This window comes from Sclerotinia sclerotiorum, genomic scaffold (assembly GCF_000146945.2).
Source record: "Sclerotinia sclerotiorum 1980 UF-70 scaffold_12 genomic scaffold, whole genome shotgun sequence".
In the NCBI taxonomy this organism is placed as follows: Eukaryota; Fungi; Ascomycota; class Leotiomycetes; order Helotiales; family Sclerotiniaceae; genus Sclerotinia; species Sclerotinia sclerotiorum.
Window position 1 is genome coordinate 661,441 of NW_001820824.1, and position 18,964 is coordinate 680,404.

Sequence of the window (18,964 nt, forward strand, 5' to 3'; positions counted from 1 at the left end):
GAACCAAGGGTTCAAGATATGCTCTGTGCATGATTTATGATTTATAGTTGCCTTGCCCGATTTCCAATCATCCTGGTAATACACGACCCGCACACGATTTCACCTCCTTCTCCCACTCCCTATCCTTAACCACCAACAGATCCCCACCAAATCCCCACGACCCCCTCGAAGTCCTCTACACACTCTCCCCACCCGCCTTCCACTACCTTCCCCGCAGCACACTCCTCCCTCCCCAAATCCTCCAACAAGGCTTCACCGAAACTCCCGAAAACAATCCGCCCTTCCTTTTAGGTCAGCAAATGCAAATAATGGTCATACCACACGGCGTACGAAAAATCGTTATCCATTTCCTCGTCTACGATCCTATTCGGCTGGAGGAAAAAAAGCAAGAACACGAGAGAGAGAGATCCCCAACTGAAGGGCATCGGAAAAATTCTCCTTTTTCATCTACTTCTGATTCTTCTTGTGATTCTAAATTTGATGGTAGAACTGCTAACGAGCAAGCTGAAAAACAAAAACAAAAACAAACCTCAACCAACAAACTCCGCAAGAAAATAAGTACGAGCCTCCACGGGATTTCGTCTAAACCGCGAGATCAAATCACAAATCAGAGATCGACGAGTAGGTTGTCGAATAGGAGTGCGGAGCCAAATGTACGATTGAGTATGAATGGGAATCCAAGTACTAGTTGGAATAAAGATTTGGATTTAAATCCAAATTCAAATATCGATGGCATGGAAATAGAAGTTTTAAGCAAGAGTACAATCACTATTATGGACCGCGAACAGAGGGAAGAGGATGAGTTGGGGGAATATGTGGTTATGAAGCGGGTGGTTAGGTTACCGAGGAGGGTTTGGTGTGGGAGGAATGTGAGTTTTTTTTTCTGTACTTTTTTCTTTTTGTTTAGCCTTTTTGCTCTCTTACTCCTATTCATATTCCTATTCAGATCATATTCATATTCATATCATATGGATATATAAGGTATATACCAATTGCAAATGAAGAAACGAACAACCCCCAAAGAGCTAACATATTATCCAAAAACACAGTGTAAAGATAAATTCGGGCAACTTTTCATTAGGAGGACATGACGCGATGATGCTATAGACGAGACAAACGAAGAAGAAGTGAGAGTTTCACATGCTAATTTTCGCTGCGGATATCTTCGCGTGCTTATTGGTCGATGTTTTATTGCTTGGGTTTTGATATAGACAGACAGATAGATGGTTGGTTGGTTAGTTTGATTTCAAGAAGTTTTGGTCTTGTTTTATAGGAGGATGGATATGAATATAGAGTGGTTCTTTCGAGGCTGTATGAGGAAAGATGGTTGAGTTGCCTAGCAGATGCTAGGGAAGGACTGTGAAGGGGTGGCTATGATGTCTGACAAAATCACGTTTATAGTGTGGTTTGGATGGTGGTTGAGAATGGTTGTCAGGAGGGCCGAATGGTTTCAGGAAGGAAGATATATGAGTAAGAACGAAATATGGGTAGATGAGCGAACGGGTGGATGGTTGTATAGGTAGAAAGCAAGAAATGGGATGACATGAACAAATAGTTGTTTGTGTATAAAGAAAGTCAAGCTTTCTTCTTATCATTGTATCGTGGTCTATTCATGATTCTGGATTCTGCTGGCTGGCTAGAATCGTTTGCCGCTACCATTCTGTATGTGCAAATATCCTCGCTACGTCAGCTATTTTAAGCTCTGCACTCAATATCCATAGCCTCGTAGCATTCAGAACTCGCATTTCCAACTCTACTCATTTATTCTACGAAACCCTACAACAATCAACCCTCCTCACCATTTACGTCAGCCTCATCATCACTAGCATCCAATGCATCCTTGCCTGCTCCACGTTGTCTTCCAGCAGAGATTCCTGAAGCTGTCAGCCACAAGAAGTAATCGCTTCGATGATGATCTAGATGATGAAAGAATGTATGAAATCTATCATGCTGTTAGCTTGGTCTCTAGTTCCAAAAATGATAAACTTACTGATTCTCAGTATTCTCTACTCTGAAGATTCTATCATAAATCTCCCTTTGCTTAAATTCATCCATTTTTTCTCTATATTTCTCGAAGTCTAGTTTTTCTCTATCAAAATCTTTTGCAACCTTCTCATTGTAGTTATGGAAAACTGGTGCTTCTAATAGTAATCCCAAACTAGGAGCTTTTGGTATACTGATCTTGGCAGCAGTATAAGTTTCCTTGATAAGCTCCATTGGCGAAGCACATCGTACCACTAATGCTGCCATGGCTACCATCTTTCTGATTTGATGCATCATGAAGGATTGACCGTGGACCTTTAATGAGAGCCATTCTGTATCGTGGATGATGATGGGTTTGGGTCCAATCTTGAAGGACTTGATGTGTCGTCTTGAAGAGGGATCACTGTAGTTTTTGAGAATTGTATAGTTGTGGTAGTTGTAAGTACCAACATATTGGTTGAGCGCTTCTTGTACTCTTTGTCTGCGAGATTCGTGTATGCGGTATGCTTTCTTGGCTTTGATATAGGCTGCTTTTACTTCCTTGACAGCCTTTTCGAGAGGCGTAAGAATGGATTTCGAGATTTCTTGGACACCGTCTGCTTCCGGCTTGGCTTCTCCATCCTGGTTAGTCTCATCCTTTACTACTGGTTCTCCAGTAGTTTCTATGCCTTGCATGGCTTCCGGTTCCTCCTTTTCCACCTCCGCTGCGGGTTTAGGACTTTGCTTGACATCTCCGTCTTCGTTGACCTCGACTGCTACAGGTTCCTCTTTGGGCGCCAATTCGCCTTCAGTTTCTGCTTCGTTGTTTGTTATCGGTTCCTCCTTGGTTTCTTCCTTGATTTCGGCACCATCTTTGCCTTCTGCCTTGTTTTTCTTTATATTCTTTCCAATTGGTTCATTGGATTCCTCCGCAGCATGGATAGCTTCCATAACATCTGCCGCCAATTGTGGATCCAGGTTATCAAGTATAGGTTGTACGAATTCTTTCTCAGCATCTGTCCAGAATGATGCAGCATCTTCTTGAAGTTGATTGAATTTTTCCAAGACACCTTCTTTCTCAGCTGCCTGTAGCAATTCCTTTCCAAGAAAACTCTTAGGATGAGGTGGGATAAATGAATAAGTTGGAATTAAATATTCATACCACCGCGAGTCACACATTTGATAGCAATTGAAGGACCCTGTAGTTCTTTCAATACCCCAGACTCGAATTTGATCTGGTAAATGTGAATTGATATTCTCAACGACATTGGGGTCTTCGGTAATGAGTTTCAAGGAGAGAACATTGCCAGCTGCATGAACTCCTTTGTCGGTTCGCGCGCATCGTACTAAGGCTGACTTCTTTGGATCATTTGCATTGGCTTTCGAAATCGCACCAGCTGCCACAAAGGCCTTGAACATGTCACCCTCGATCGTCTTCTCCTTGGTATTGATTTGCAAGCCTTTGTATCCAGTTCCTGCATAGCCAATCATCACGGCTACTTTGTGTTTGGGTTTTCGTACTTCACTCTCGATTTCCTCCTTGGAGAACTCCGTACTAAATGCTGTTGGTTCTGATTCTCCATTATGCATCGTCTTTCTTCGCTTCGATGCTTGGTCGTCGTCATTTCGATCTCTCTTTGGTGCTTGACGACTAGAGACGTTAGGGAAGTTAGATTTTTAGATTCAAAGGCATGACTGACTTGTATTCTTTGCGACCCATCTCTGGTTTTCTACCTCCTCTGGAACCACCTCTAGAATTTCCTCTGCCACCTCTGCTAAAACCTCCCCGCCCCCGCCCTCGTCCTCCACCGTGTTGACCCCCAGATTTGGCATTTGACTCCATGATTGATGTGACTATTCGAACTTCAGAGATATATTTCAATGTGTTTTTCACCAATTGAAAAATACTCATAGATCTCCGACGAGAAGTTCTAAAAAATAAACAGCCTGATAAAAACTCTGGAAATCTGATATGAAGCGCGAATATTTCTCCCAATAATTTTTAGTGCCTTGGTCCAAGCTCCAAAGTTATCTCAACCAATGATAATGAACATGCAAATAATAAATAATTAATAAATCTTTGGTACCAGCTTAGCGGTCGCTTACATAGTTTTCAGTCCACAAATCTTTCTGCTGCAATCTGCACGCTGCACCTTGTCTTCATTCAACCTTGCCAATCATTATCTTCATTCACTTCATCTCCCTTACTAAATTTAACAATCATATCGAATTTTTACTCAATTGTCTCCTCCATTTCTGTTGTGAGCAACACAGCCTGCATCCTCTCGAGGGTAGACACAAAATAGAAACCATCCATCTTCTCCATATCTTTGACTTTGTTGTCTTGAGGATACGGAATGATCATGGGCATCCTTGACACCTTATATTAAATATCCATCTCTTCGTCTTTCCCCATATTCTCACTACCGACCTTTCAAAAGTCTATCTTCTTGATTACACATTTCTACCGCCTTTCGAGATTTCAAGGCCTGGCATTTTTTCTCTATCTATTCCTTTATGCACTCAACATCTCGACTTTGCAGTTGCAAATATGGATCTCGCTCAAATGCTGGTGCGCTCTTGTATGCGCTCGTTTTACGACACAAAACATATCCTTGTGATTGATGCGCTCGTCATTCATTCTGCGTATGTCTTTCTATGAGCGTTTTTGCACCTCCAGAAGAAGACGCTGACATCTTACAGCTTGCGCGATGATGATTTGGCATATCTGATGAGCATAAATACGAAAGAGCTTCACAAGCTTTGTGGAAAATTGAAGGAGGATCGATTTCTTGCAGTGTATGGCTGATAGTCTATTCTGTATTCCTAGCTTTTGCTAAGATGATTGTTTAGGCATTCGCGCCCAGAGATCAGAGAAGGTCAACAACGCCCGATTAATCGAACCTACTATTATATTGACTACCGCGCAACAATCGATGCGATCAAATGGAGAGTCTACCTGATAGACAAGGCGGTCCAAGGAAATACTGTGCCGGATGATGAGAGAAAGGAATATTTTTGCCCTCGATGCAAATCGGAATGGACCATGTTCGAGGTTTTGGACAAGAGAAACCACGAAGGCTTTTTATGTCACAAATGCGATTTTCTTCTAGTACACGATCCCGATAACAACCGTGGTGGACATGAGCAGTCCTCAAAACTCAATGCCCAATTCAGATTCATCACCGACCTACTCCCAAAAATCGATCAGGTAGTCATCCCTGAAAATACATTCGAGCAAGCTCTTGCTTCAGCTCGCAAAGTTGTTAGAGATGAGGCCAATCCTGGGAGCGAAACCGCACCCGTTACTCTCTCCTCGGAGAGACCAACTGCTGTTCGTGGTCTGGATAACACTGGACCAACGTCTATTTCAGTTACTTTGACGAATGGAGAAGGGCCTACAGCTGCAGATATCGCCGCTGAACACGCTCGCAAAGAAAAGACGGCTCTTCAGAATGCCTTGCCCCAGCATTTTACTCACAGTACAATCACCGGAGAACAGGTCAAGTTTGGTAACCAGCCTATTGTCTCTGCTGGACCTGCAGTTGATATCAATAAAAAGGATATCAAACCTGACACTGAAGGCACGGATGACGGTGCTGAAATCGATGATTACTTTGCGCAACTGAAGGCAGCACAAGCCAAGGAAGCTGAGCAAGAGCAAGATGAAGAGTACGAAACGGACGATGATGAAGAGGAAGGTTTTGAGGACGTCATTCCCAATGGTACCACATCCGGCGCCGCTACTCCAGCTAGCTCAGTCGGGGGTACAGACTCTAAACCTAGTGTGACGAGTGGTAGTGGTCTCAGTGGCGTTTTGAAGCATTCGCGAAATGAAAGTGTTTCTGCGAGTGGAACGAGTACAGGTGCAGCAAGTCCGGTAACAGGACCGAATACACCGAATGAGGATAGACCAGCAAAGAAAGTTAGAATTGAGGAACCAGCTCCAGCAGCACCGATCATAAAAGATGAAGAGGAGAGTGAGGAGGATATGGAGTTTGAGGACGTTTAATCGTTTAGATTTTGGAAAAGTGGTGATGGAATTGGGAAGGGGATGGGAAGGAGTCCTTACATTGTATTCTATAGGTTGGGGTGCCTAGATCATTCCGAATCACAAATCCAATCTAATACGGTAGATTGGGGTGCATGGCGTTTGGGAATCAATGCCTTTCCATTTCTTGAAAATGGTGCAGGGTCAGGCAGGGCGGGGTGGAGAATAATTTGAATTTTATGGCATATATTCAGACTAAACCAGTACAGTTCAAAACCAATACTTGAACAAAGAATGGTTTGGTAAAAAGTCGTTTATCTCCTATTTAGTTTATAGAAAGTTCGCTCGCTCGCTCGCTCATTCGTGTATACTTGGACTTACGCTTAGAGCTAGCTGTCAGAGACATACATATATATATAACACGAATGAATTTAATTGTACGATTTAATCCAATAAATCCAATCCAATAGGCTTGCTTCAATTACTTTCTCACTTAACTTTCCGACTCTCTTGACTTGTGAATTTTTCTCGTAATTCGTTTTCAGTAGAGTCATTTATATATATCAAATGTGAGGAATACATAGACAGACATACATACATGTATATCTATCTGGCTACTGATGAAGTAGGTATCTCTTCATGAGATATGTAGTTTTGCATCATCTACTCTACTATCATATTTGTCTCGTGTGAACATTGATTGATTGATATATTTATTTCTACTTTCAATAAACTCCCAAAACTAAATGCAGGGACTATCTATCTATATCCTCCCAATAGGTGTTGAGACCAAAAGCACTATCACGTATCCACACATGAAGTGTTTACATATATATCACTCCGAAACGCCATTCCCATTCAGCCTGACACGATGCAGAGAGCTGGGTTAAACCTTCGTTTGCTTTACCATCCAACTCAATAAATCGACCTTTGTAACTACAGCTACTGGTTTTGATAATCCATTCTTCTCGCTTCCCTTTTCGGTGACGATGGCCGCGCTGTTCCATTCGAAGAATTTGCTCAAGGCAGAGATAGGAGTATCGAGGGTGATTTCTACGAATTTGCGTTTTGGCGTGGTTTGTTTCTTGCCTTCTTGAGTGGTTTCGATACCGTTGCTCTTGGGTGGTGAAGAAAGGTGGCTGATATCCTTGGGATCAGTGATGACTTCGGGAATGTGAGAGAAGTCGAACATGACATCTGAAACGGGGCTTTTGCCGGTGGCGCGGCCGCGACTAATCCAACTGAGGAGGTTTCCGAGGGTGACGAGACCGACGAGTTTGTCTCCTTTGGGGGCGAGGACGGGGAGTTGATCGAATCCTTTTTCGCGCATGGTTTCGATCGCTTCGGAACAGGGGGAGTTGGCTAGCACGGATGTGACTGGCTTGAGGCGAAGTGATCGAAGAGTTGCTCCGGAATATGGATCTTTCTTGGATTGAGCCTCGACGACAGGAGATGCTGGAGTGGATGACTCAGGAGTAGGAGGAAGGAGATCGTTAGCCGCTAGCCAGTCATCGTCGGCAAATTTGCTAAGGTAACTTCTGATGCTATCTGGTAGGATGACTACCACGGTATCACCTTTACCAAGTCCCAATTCACGAACTCCCTTGACCATAGCTGCGATAGCACTACCACTGCTGCCCCCGACCAACAGGCCTTCTTCGGCAATCAGTCTACGTGCGTAGGCGAAAGATTCACGATCATCAGTCTTGTACCACACATCAACAGAATCTCGGTCTAAGACATCAGGAATGAAATCATAACCAATTCCCTCAACCTTGTAAGATTCGTTGGCGTGTTCTTGGTTCAGGCTTTCTGGAACTGCAAGTATAGATCCATGGGGGTCTGCTGCAATGATTTTGACATCTTTGTTGTGCTTTTTTAGACCCTTAGATAATCCAGTGATAGTTCCACCTGTACCAGCTCCTGCAACAACGGCAGTAATCTTTCCATCTGTTTGCTTCCAAATTTCTTCGGCGGTTCCAAATTCGTGTGCGAGGGGGTTGTTCTCGTTGGCATATTGATCTAGAATGTGGGAGTTTGGAATCTCTTTTAGCAAGCGTCTTGCAACCCCAATATGAGACTCTGGTGCATCCCATGCTGCTTGAGTTGGTGTACGAATGATAGTGGCTCCAAGTGCCCGTAGAACAGCGACCTTTTCCGGTGACATTTTTTCAGGGAGAGTGATGATTGTCTTGTAACCTTTAATGGCACCAACAAGAGCAAGTCCAATACCACTGGTAAAGGGTTAGAAACGCATGCCGCAGTGGTAAGAGGTAACTTACGTATTTCCACTGGTTGGCTCGATAAGGGTATCTCCAGGCTTTATTCTACCAGACTTTTCCGCCTCCTCAATCATGCGAAGCGCAATACGATCCTTGATACTTCCACCAGCATTGAAGAGTTCGACCTTTGCGTAAACTTCTGCTTCGATACCAAGACTCTGCGGAATCTTATTTAATCGCACCAAGGGAGTATTTCCAATTAACTCAGAAGCACTCATGGCAAGGACAGGAGCCCGCACAGGACTAGTAGTAGAAGCCATGTTGATGATATTTTAGATGTTTAGGCGGTATATTGTGGATTTAGAGGGTTGTCAGATTGTACTGGAAAGGTAGAAAATCAAGATAAAAGAGAATAATTATTAACTCCCTTTTTAAAGATGGGTGTATAATGTCGCAATATGGCACGAGAATTTGTTATAAAAAGTCAGATCAAAAACTTGACAATGAAATTATTCTTCATTGAGTTACCCTTGTAGAGGGGTTTTTCACTTATCCAGATCGATAAGACAAAAAACTGTGGCAAGATCTCCCGCAGGTAGCCGTGCCGCAATATAGCCGTATCTAGGTACTACATGATACCCTTGAGATGATTATTTCTTAGCCTGGCCTGATATTCTTCTTTTGGACCCTTTCCTGTCTCGCTGAAGTTATGGAATACTTGCTATGACCTAAAATGTTTGCGGATCTCTGAAGCAATTGAATATATCATACTCGAGCATCAAATAGGTATTAGTTATCGAAAGTATGATGATGCTAATAAGAAGGAAGGTCTTGTTGCATATCAAAAACGAGTTATCCAATCGTAAGAAGCTTTCACATGCTCATCAATTCTAAATATAGAACCTAGACAGAACTTCAAACCCGTGAACGTGAAGACCGGTCGCGTTGAAATTTACCCCTTCACGCCTAAGGCCAAAGTTACATTTCAGCCTTCCTCCTAAAGATAGATACTAGAATCTTTAACATTCCTTGGAGTTGAGAAAGTTATCTTTCAATCAATTTCAACCTCGACTTCACAATAAATATACAATTCGCCCTGCCAAATAGAGAGTCATACGAAGATCAAAAATCAATATCGATCTCCAATCTGCGAGCGCGAAAGCTATCCATTATGCGCCTTTCTCAGGCTTTGGTACTTGCGGCATCTGCTCCGTTCGCAATTGCATACCCAAAATTTGCAGCACCAGCAGCTGGAGCCGTCGAAACGGCTGGAACAGCATTTACTGTTACTTGGGCAGATAGTGGAGATGCACCATCGATAGCTGATATTTCGACTTATTCATTAGCCGTCTGCGCAGGATCTAGTTCCGGTGCAGATATCAAAGTGATAACTACAGTATCTGCTACCGTTAGCATGGGATCAACTCTTACAACTACCGTCACTGTACCAGCGACCAGTGGAGAGTCCGTGACCAATGCATAGTGAGTTTTCTGATGAAAAAGTTTCAAAAAACTGGGTGCTGATTATGCTGCAGTTTCATGAGAATGATAGCGACCGCCAAAGCTGGAGGAACAGTTACTGTTTACTCGGATAGATTTTCAATTAGTGGTATGACAGGGACCTTTGGAGCCACATTCACAATTACTGGTACTGCTGGTCCTGCCACTGTCAATACCGTGGCAAATACCGTGGCAGATACCACTGCAGCGTCGTCATCAACATTGGCGGAGGGGGTTTATGGCATCCCATTCCAATCACAAACTGGTCCTACCAGATACGCCCCAATGGGTTTAATGCCTGGTAGCAGTATTACGGCCACCAATACGGCACCTCAATACCCAACATCGTCCGTTTCTCTAGCCACCACGTATTTGAGCTCTGCAACCATTGCCACGACTTTGACACAAGCTCAAACAGCATCCTTTGAAAGCCACGCTAATACGGTAAGTTTCAAACCCCAATAATTCTGGGTCGCGCAGCTAATGAATGAAAGGTTGCTGCTGCATCAATGCCTACTGATGATATGGCAAAGTTCTTGGCTAGATGGAAGGATTGAAAAACCTGAAGACGATGGGAGATGCATATAAAGGCATCAACAAATATTTGCAATGGAGTTTGGCGTCTCCTCGAATTGAAGTTCGAGGTTTAGTTTAATTGAATACCGTGTATACCCAACGAATCAAGAATTTACCCATTCATGCTTATCCCTTAGTAGTGTGTACCATAAACACTCTCTGCAAGATCCTGCATTGTGCCATAATATCAGGGGATAGCGGAGAGGTGATTCCGATAATCATCCCAGTGCGGAGGGTCTGATAGGAATGCCTAGATGTGGGGAAATGCTTGTCCATGGCTACTTGATTGATACAACCATTAGGAATACGATACATCCCAGATACGATAGGGAAAGAGAGATCAAGTAAATTAAAAAGTTTATCTATCCAGCTCATATGAAATGTTCCGATCCAAGCCTCATCCTTTTACGTGAGGGGCGCGCTTAGAGGATATTCTCCTCCAAGGTCAAAGGGCACTAGATGTAACATCTTACTTTACTCTATTTGTCGGTCAACAAGTGAATAATCTCGCAACATCAAACTCAGAGAGTCTCGTGGTCAATTTTGCTCATCCGAATTCAGTAAGGACGGTTACGGGTAGACATCGATAATAGATATTCGTATCGATAGTAAGATTACCTGCCTACTATTTATTATCTATTATCGCGACCCTCGTCTTGCAAACGGTAAAACCCCTTGAAATGTTAGCTTCCCCATGATACAGTCAGTACCCTAGTATTTAGCAGTATTTAGTAAAGACCCTGAAATGTCTACTTTCATGCAATTATTGGTTGAATTTCACTCGGTAATGATCTCTGAGAATTTAGATACCATGCGTGCTTCATCTGATTCTGCGGATGGACTATCATTGCCATCTTTGTGGTGTGGCATGTATACACGGAGTCAGTCAGTAGTAAGCTCGTTAACTTCATTTGGTCTTCCCCAAGGTGCTTTTTTACCCTGCTGGTAATCCACGTGCTCCTTCTAAAGTTTTTTTTGTTTTCTGTCCGACGTCTTGGTTCTTATCGGTGAGTAGTGGAGTGGCTGCATGTTGCTAATGTTGCTAACATTTTTAAGCTTCGGCTGGTTTCAATTTAGTTCTAGACATCTAGTCACTAGGTACTGGGTGCTAGACAGCTTGAGGATCGGTGGATGGATGTATTCCGTACTTTCGAATGGTCGGCTGGTAGCACATCTCGAGTGAGTCGAGCATGCTATTTTCTTTGGGCCTCTACTCCTATTAGGCTTTGTGCCTTCAATCAGGCTGAATACTGTGAGTGCGAGGTACGAATACCACTCACGCATGATGCTACTCCATTCCTTCATTTAATTATATTTGAACACATGGGAGTACAAGGGGTAATTTAAATGTGCAATGTGTGCCTGTATGTATGCTACCTACTTACTTATGTAGCCCCTTGTCTTTTCCACACCCCCATCACGCTCTTCCACTCTTTTTCCATGTCTGTCCTTTCTTTTATTAGTGCTAAAGGACCTTCCAAACCCTATAATCATAATCTTACTATAAAATGAATCCACTTCCACTCCACTCAATATAAGACCATCAATCCCTCCACACACACCCAGTCTCGCCTTTCAACAACAAATTTTGCATATCATCTGTCACCGAGAACATGCCCTTCTTGGAGCTCTTCCAAGCATCCATTAAGCCTCCTTGGCCCCGGCGTCTTCTCAACTCTTGATCTCAATCTCATCACCCACCCACATTCATTTGGATATCGTGTGGAGCGGAGATAACCATAATCAACCCATTACTCTTTCAAAAAGTCGAATAGAGAGATTCACTTCGCAGGCTATAAATTGAATTATGCCTCAATCACCTACAGATGGCTCCGGTTCGATGGCTTTCGGAAATTCAACCCACGATTCAGACGATCATTCTGACCGCGAACTACCACCACCACCAAATCCTTCAAACGATGCAGGTCTTACCGTCCATCAATTTTCAAATGATCGTGGAGTATCCCCACCGTCTCCCAGCAGCATTGATATTTTTACACTTTCGCCAATAACGGCACTCAAATTGTTATGTGCTGGAATTGAGGCTCTAGTTCAGTTTACAGGAGATATTCCTCCAATGCCAGCTTCGACCGAAACCGAAACGACGATGCCGAATATGAGAGGAATGCAGGCAGAGAAAGAAAACATACGACGATCCGGATCGTGGACAAACTTGGCCGGTTTTCGACAACGAGCTTCTGGACCAGATGCTATAGATGGAGTAAACCTTCGACAAAAACCTCTCGAAAGACAAGAAATTGTGCCCGCGGAACCATATATCATTGTTGGAGAGAATGCCGAGCCTCTGAATGTTCAGCATAGTGCTATTACACGAAGATTCTACTCTAGGCAGATTCCTCCAATTTCTCTAGAAGACTACTTGATGCGTATACACAAATTTTGTCCAATGTCAACAGCTGTCTATCTTGCAACCAGTTCCTATATATACAGAGTAGCGGTCGATGAACGGGTAATACCTGTGACACGGCGAAACTCGCATCGACTCATATTGGCCGGTCTACGTGTAGCTATGAAAGCACTCGAAGATCAAAGCTATTCTCATGCCCGTTTCGCCCAGGTTGGAGGTGTCAGTGAGCAAGAGCTCTCGAAATTGGAAATCAATTTTTGTTTTCTCACAAATTTTGAGTTGAAGGCGAATAAAGAGGCTCTTCTACAGCACGCGATAAGTCTGAAAGAGCTGTCTTCTTTACAGGGAGGGGTTAACTTCGTCCCGAATATGTCGCTCTTGAATAGGGGTAGGACGAATATGGCTGCACAAGAAACTGTGGTAGAAGTAACTGCAGATGCCTAGATGTGTGTCGGGCATGGCCTGAATAGGCTATATTGGAAAGTTCGAAAGTGGCCGAGTCAAGATGGTTACGGCTCCTGAAGATGGAAGATGGATGATGAGGCAGGTATGGAACAGGTCAAAGATAAAGGTCCTGGGGCAGATTGCATATGGAATGGCCTGATCGCTAGAGAAACACAATCGAGATGGTGAAAGCTACATACAACACAGATACGGGAGGCATCATTGGAGGCGTTTTATGATGGATATGAGCTTGGATCACGATTATTGGATGGTATACTTTGCTCCAAGTCGGCGAGAGGGAGATTGTTCGACAAGATAATTTGAGGGTGTAGTTTCGTTTGTAGCATCATGAGCACTATCAATGTGTGTGATATATTGGTACTGGTACCCGATGAAGGGAGATTCAGATTTTACTGATATCCTGAACACATAGTTTAATTCAACTTTTACTTCTACTTATATGCAATTTGTCCAAAATCATACACGTGTAAATTTAATCTCGATAGGTAGTGATTAATGAGGTTCAATGCAATGTTGCCAAGCAGAAATTAATGGCTAGTGAACGTTTAAATAATAAAGTTCACAAATCAAACGATCACCGAGGTAAGTCTTATTAGTTTGTCTTTTGATCGGGAGCGACCGAATTGATTTTCACAGCACGCTTAGCAACGGGCAAAGCCAAAGCTAGGTAAGATTATGTTCCGCTTGTCAACTACCCCGCGATTCACACGTTGTTTCCAAGGACGACGACAAAGAATAAGCATAGCACAGATACCGCCCGTACAATTCATATCTTACTCTTCCAGCGCTGCTCAATCATTGTCGATATTACCAAATTCAGCTTTTAGAAGCTTGAGAGTGTGCGGAGCTCGGTTCCAGCGTTTCGAGAGATCTCAGCTGGGGTTAGAATATTGCGTACCTCGACGTCAGATACATTATTACAGTATGGGTTTGGATAAGAAGGTCGCTATGGATAAGATTTTGGAGGGGAAGTATCCGGCGAAAGAACATGCTAGGAAGGTGGTTGAGTATCTTAGGAGTAAGGAGCCTGAGGCGGAGGGAGTGCTGTATTTGGAGGCGCAGAAGACAGTTATGATTGAGGATAATGATGAGGCGGCTCCTTTTAGGTATGTGTGATTAGGCTGGATTAGCAGGTATTGAGAGGATTAATTGAAGCTTATTCAATTCTTTCTTTCCTGCCATTCGTTCGATTTGTTTCGTTGCATTATTCGTGCTAATATTACTATCTTAGACAACGTCGTTACTTCTATTACCTAACTGGTTGCGATCTTCCGGATTCTTACTTCACTTACAATATCTCTACCGGGAAAAGTACTCTGTTCATTCCTCCAATTGATCCAGAATCAGTTATTTGGACTGGTCTCCCACTCTCCCCTGAAGAAGCCCTCGCTCTTTACGACGTCGACGAAGTCCTCACCACTGACATGATAAACGCGCATCTCGCCCTACCCAATCAGTCTAAAGTCTGGGCCATCGCTCCCCAAATTTCTACTCACATCACATTCCTCGAATTTCCACAAAAGGATTTTACTCTCCTCAAAGAAGCTATTGAGGAAGCCCGGGTCAGAAAATCCGAATATGAAGTTGCATTGATTAGAAAGGCGAATGAGATATCTACTGTTGGTCATACGGCTGTTTTGAAGGCTGTCAAACATGTAAAGAATGAAAGGGATTTGGAAGCCCTTTTTATTAAAGAATCTATTGCCAATGGAGCCAGGGAACAAGCATATCATAGTATTGTGGCGAGTGGAACAGCGGCTGCTACTTTGCATTATATGAAGAATTCAGAGGGACTTGATGGGAAATTGAATTTGCTTTTGGATGCTGGAGGAGAGTATAAGTGTTATGCTTCGGATATTGTAAGATTGTATTCTCTGAATTTGAGATGTCTCCCAAGCTTTTGCATAGATATACTAACATCCTTCAGACTAGAACTTTCCCCATTAATGGTAAATTCACACCGGAATCTCGCTCTATCTATGATATAGTACTTTCCATGCAATCCCAATGCACCTCTATGCTTAAAGCAGGTGTCTCCTGGGATGAAGTACATCTCCTAGCTCACAAAATTGCAATCGAAGGACTTCTCTCTTTAAATATTCTCAAAGGAGATAAAGATGAGATTTTAAAGGCAAGAACTAGTGTTGCATTTTTCCCGCATGGATTGGGTCATTATCTTGGAATGGATACTCATGATACTGGTGGACATCCAAATTACGAGGATAAGGATAGATTATTTAGGTATTTGAGAGTGAGAGGGACATTACCTGAGGGAAGTGTGGTAACAGTTGAGCCAGGAGTAAGATTTCCTCTTTTCTCTTCTTCTTTCCTGGGGTTTGTGGCTGATACATATAATTTAGATTTACTTCTGTCGTTTCATCATCGAACCTTATCTTAAAGATCCAGCTCATGCTCAATACATCAATGCGGACATCTTGGAGAAATACTGGGAAGTCGGAGGTAAGATTCCTTCTTATTCCTCATCGCTATTCATATATTGCTATTGGAAAACTAACAAGAAATAGGTGTAAGAATCGAAGACAACATTCTAATCACCAAAGATGGATATGATAATTTAACAACATCGATCAAAGATGTTGATGAGATGGAAAAAATCATTAATAGTGTCTATTAATAGATGATTCAAAACGAGAGATACTTATTAAATATATGGCCATCACTAGGTATTTGGAAGAATATATAGTACGATGCCTAAATATATAAGTTCAGCTATTATTTTGAATGAAGAGATGAATAAGGTTAAATAACTATGAGTTTATCCTGAACTTAAATCCAACTCTGAATCCAATTAATATTCCGATCCCATCTTTCCTCATCCTGAAGAATATACATACATACATATACTAACCCCCTACCCTATCCCACCCCATCATACACACACACACTCTCTCTCTCCCCAGGCTGTGCACAACACTCACTCACTCACTCACTCACTCACTCACTCACTCATAATCACTAGCACTAACACTAGCCTCTAATGAATCTAATAAATCTAATATATAACCTTAAAATTTTTCTTCATTCTTAGGCCATCTCATTTCTCTTTTTGATTGTTATTATTATTATTAGATATTGAATAATTATACTAATTATTTACTATTTATTACCCACTAGGTAGGTGATGTAGGGTAGGTGATGTAGTTATTAAAGGAGAGGTTTCGGAGGTTATTTTATACTCGTAACCTCGTAACATTGTAATGGTGTTATTGTATAGTTTTAATTATCGTTATTTTACTTTTTACTTTGGGGTCCAGATGGTGTTATACCTACAATACTTAGTAGTCGGAATATCATCTAGGTGTTTGAATCATTATTATAACACTCATCTAATAATGATTCTTCCAGATCACTGAATAACATTACCGAACATGATATTCTTCAGAAAACATCATAATTCATGTATAAATCTCCTTTCCTTCCCTTTCCTTGCTACAATGCAAATTTACTCTTACTCCCTGCTAGCTAAATGCCGTATCTAATAATCACCGCAACCAAATCAAATCTCATCCTCCTAGCCCTTTCTTTCCTGATTACTACCCTTAACACCCAGGCACAACAATTGCATCTACGACTGCTGTCGTTCCTCCCTTAACACACTCCACCGCCTTTAAAAGAACACTCTCCAATTCACTAGCTTTGGAAACTTTCTCGGCCATGACACTATTTCCAGATGCAGCTCTAGCTATTCCAGCGTAATCAGGAACTTGAGGTGCAAAGGAAATGTTTAGATCTTCGTTTGTAGCCTTGGATCCAATTCCTGTGGAAAGAACATGTTAGAAACAGATAAAAAGGAAGAGGAAAGAAGGAGAATAAAACATACCATCTGGATGAACTAAAAGAAGAGATCGTTTGGGAGCGTGCCAGCCTGCTTCCGAGTTAGTAACCTGAATCAAAAACTTTCAAGTCCATGATTAATAGATACATACCCTTGTTATTCAGCACGATAGTAAGAACAGGAATACCATATCTCTGACAAATCCAATAAACACTTCCAGGAACTGAGAACAAAAATGTTCCATCTCCTACAATTTGCACGACGAATTTCCCCTTGCCTTTCCCATTCTCAAGCTCAGTAGCTAATTTAATACCTAAAGCTCCTCCTCCTGACCATCCCAATCCTCCACCTCCACAATTAATCCAAGAACCGGGAAGAGTAGCTTGAATATTGTCTGCTACAAAAACGGTGTTGGTTACGGCTTCGATGGCGAAGATTGTATCAGCTGGGACAATCTTGCGGAGTTGTTGACAAAGGTAGCCAGTGCCGAATGAACCATCTTCTTGAACCTTTGAGGATGCAGTGATAGCTTCGATGCGTTTGGTGTGGTCTTTTGCGAGTGCTTCCCATCGCTCGGTGTATAGTTTAGAGGAGAGTGCGTTGGGGAAATTACCAGCAATTTTCATGTATTTTGTTAATTGAGTTATAGATGTGTAACTGTCTGCTCTGTAGCGTGAAAGTGCGGCAAGGTAGAATACCTAAAATTCTTAGTGGGGGTTTTTGAAGACAAGCTTCCCAAGGTTATTAAAAGTAAAGACTTACTGGCATTTGTTGTTTGAGTGGATCAACATCAATGTGGAATATCTTTGCTGATTTTGAAGGATGACATAAAGTATTGACCCATGGTACATCTACCCGAATTATGTCAGTTTTGATATATCGGTATTGAAAGATTGAGTACTCACCACAATCAATGACCAGAATAACATCAGCAGTTTCAATAGCTTTATCACTCCCATATCTCAAACCCAACCAAGCACGATGATCAGCTGGAAAACACATATCACTACCACCAGTATCCAACACGCGAAGGCCTTTTACTGTATCCGCCAATTCAACTAAAGCTCCTACTGACTTGTGATTTCGACCACTATAGCCAGTGATGATCAATGGTTCCTTTGCATTGACCAAAGCTTCTGATATCGTAGCAACTGAACTTTCAGAAAGTGCAGCTGGTTCCACTGCATTCCAATGTTCCTGAACCAAATCATAATCATCTATTTCCTCTTCCATAACCTCTCTGGCAGAATACAAATATACTGGACCAGCAGGAGCACTAGTAGCCCATTGAAGTGCCCTATTAACCATTTGTTTGATATTCTTCCCCGTCTTAATCTCCATTGAATATCGACAATATTGTCTGACGATCTCAGCTTGATTCGGTACATCTTGAATCCAATGAATATATTCTGTTCGTGAACCTCGCGTTTCTCCTTCAATTGTATAGGGTGATAGACCGGCGAATATGAGAACAGGTGCTCGTCCACATGAAGCATTGTGAACGGCAGCTCCGAGACCTTGAGTTCCTACGTCGACGTGTACGATTACACATTGAGGTTTACCGGTTAAACGAGCATAACCATCCGCCATGGATAGAGCTACCATCTATGGTAATATGAGTATATATTAAAGGTGGGAGAGAATCTGTTTGCATACTTCGTTTGGACATGTCTGAATAGAGTTATTAGTTATAATAGTAAATATATTTATGAATTGGTTCATTTAAACACTTACTATAACTTCTGGACCTTTATTCTCTTTCTTAAGTGTAATCAAAGCTTCTAGAATAGAAGGATGATCGGACCCCAGATTTACGAAGCAATGAGTTACCCCGGCCTGATATATAGTTAGAACAGCTATTTATATCTAGAGTTTCTAGATAAATACCTCAACCAGAGCCTCAAAAAAGGCGTACGAAGCAGTAACCATGTTTAACGTCTTAATATTCTAGAGTAGTAAATTTTCGAAAAGAAAGTTGTTGTTTGTTCTTGAAAGTAACAGGAGTGAGTTGCAGATATGCGGGATGATGAGCTAGTTTATAGAGGGGTAACTCGGCTTAAGTATCGCGGCTTACTAAAATAACC

General features: G+C 42.2%; 9 protein-coding genes across 9 annotated transcripts; 5 read left to right on the forward strand and 4 right to left on the reverse strand.

Annotated features, from left to right (window-relative positions):
- Positions 1–308: 308 nt before the first annotated feature.
- On the forward strand, positions 309–1,523 carry SS1G_08913 (predicted protein; the record flags this gene model as incomplete). Its single annotated transcript, XM_001590099.1, has 3 exons — positions 309–869; positions 1,216–1,234; positions 1,402–1,523. 3 exons carry the CDS (start codon positions 309–311, stop codon positions 1,521–1,523), a joined length of 702 nt encoding a protein of 233 aa, XP_001590149.1.
- A 262-nt stretch (positions 1,524–1,785) lies between these two features.
- On the reverse strand, positions 1,786–3,682 carry SS1G_08914 (hypothetical protein; the record flags this gene model as incomplete). The annotated part of the gene is made up of 3 exons (XM_001590100.1): positions 1,786–1,942; positions 1,991–3,613; positions 3,663–3,682. 3 exons carry the CDS (start codon positions 3,680–3,682, stop codon positions 1,786–1,788), a joined length of 1,800 nt encoding a protein of 599 aa, XP_001590150.1.
- An 831-nt stretch (positions 3,683–4,513) lies between these two features.
- Positions 4,514–5,974, forward strand: SS1G_08915 (hypothetical protein; the record flags this gene model as incomplete). The annotated part of the gene is made up of 3 exons (XM_001590101.1): positions 4,514–4,608; positions 4,666–4,761; positions 4,816–5,974. 3 exons carry the CDS (start codon positions 4,514–4,516, stop codon positions 5,972–5,974), a joined length of 1,350 nt encoding a protein of 449 aa, XP_001590151.1.
- Positions 5,975–6,839: 865 nt separating this feature from the next.
- On the reverse strand, positions 6,840–8,495 carry SS1G_08916 (hypothetical protein; the record flags this gene model as incomplete). The annotated part of the gene is made up of 2 exons (XM_001590102.1): positions 6,840–8,187; positions 8,236–8,495. The coding sequence occupies 2 exons, from the start codon at positions 8,493–8,495 to the stop codon at positions 6,840–6,842; spliced, it is 1,608 nt and encodes a 535-aa protein (XP_001590152.1).
- Positions 8,496–9,346: 851 nt separating this feature from the next.
- On the forward strand, positions 9,347–10,232 carry SS1G_08917 (predicted protein; the record flags this gene model as incomplete). The annotated part of the gene is made up of 3 exons (XM_001590103.1): positions 9,347–9,657; positions 9,711–10,119; positions 10,170–10,232. The coding sequence occupies 3 exons, from the start codon at positions 9,347–9,349 to the stop codon at positions 10,230–10,232; spliced, it is 783 nt and encodes a 260-aa protein (XP_001590153.1).
- Positions 10,233–11,028: 796 nt separating this feature from the next.
- SS1G_08918 (predicted protein) lies at positions 11,029–11,121 on the reverse strand (the record flags this gene model as incomplete). Its single annotated transcript, XM_001590104.1, has 1 exon — positions 11,029–11,121. One exon carries the CDS (start codon positions 11,119–11,121, stop codon positions 11,029–11,031), a length of 93 nt encoding a protein of 30 aa, XP_001590154.1.
- Positions 11,122–12,058: 937 nt separating this feature from the next.
- Positions 12,059–13,063, forward strand: SS1G_08919 (hypothetical protein; the record flags this gene model as incomplete). Its single annotated transcript, XM_001590105.1, has 1 exon — positions 12,059–13,063. One exon carries the CDS (start codon positions 12,059–12,061, stop codon positions 13,061–13,063), a length of 1,005 nt encoding a protein of 334 aa, XP_001590155.1.
- A 696-nt stretch (positions 13,064–13,759) lies between these two features.
- Positions 13,760–15,719, forward strand: SS1G_08920 (hypothetical protein; the record flags this gene model as incomplete). Its single annotated transcript, XM_001590106.1, has 5 exons — positions 13,760–14,190; positions 14,316–14,943; positions 15,012–15,383; positions 15,445–15,544; positions 15,610–15,719. The coding sequence occupies 5 exons, from the start codon at positions 13,760–13,762 to the stop codon at positions 15,717–15,719; spliced, it is 1,641 nt and encodes a 546-aa protein (XP_001590156.1).
- A 925-nt stretch (positions 15,720–16,644) lies between these two features.
- Positions 16,645–18,809, reverse strand: SS1G_08921 (hypothetical protein; the record flags this gene model as incomplete). Its single annotated transcript, XM_001590107.1, has 7 exons — positions 16,645–16,862; positions 16,926–16,970; positions 17,032–17,578; positions 17,643–17,731; positions 17,786–18,485; positions 18,615–18,716; positions 18,768–18,809. 7 exons carry the CDS (start codon positions 18,807–18,809, stop codon positions 16,645–16,647), a joined length of 1,743 nt encoding a protein of 580 aa, XP_001590157.1.
- Between the last annotated feature and the right edge of the window lie 155 nt (positions 18,810–18,964).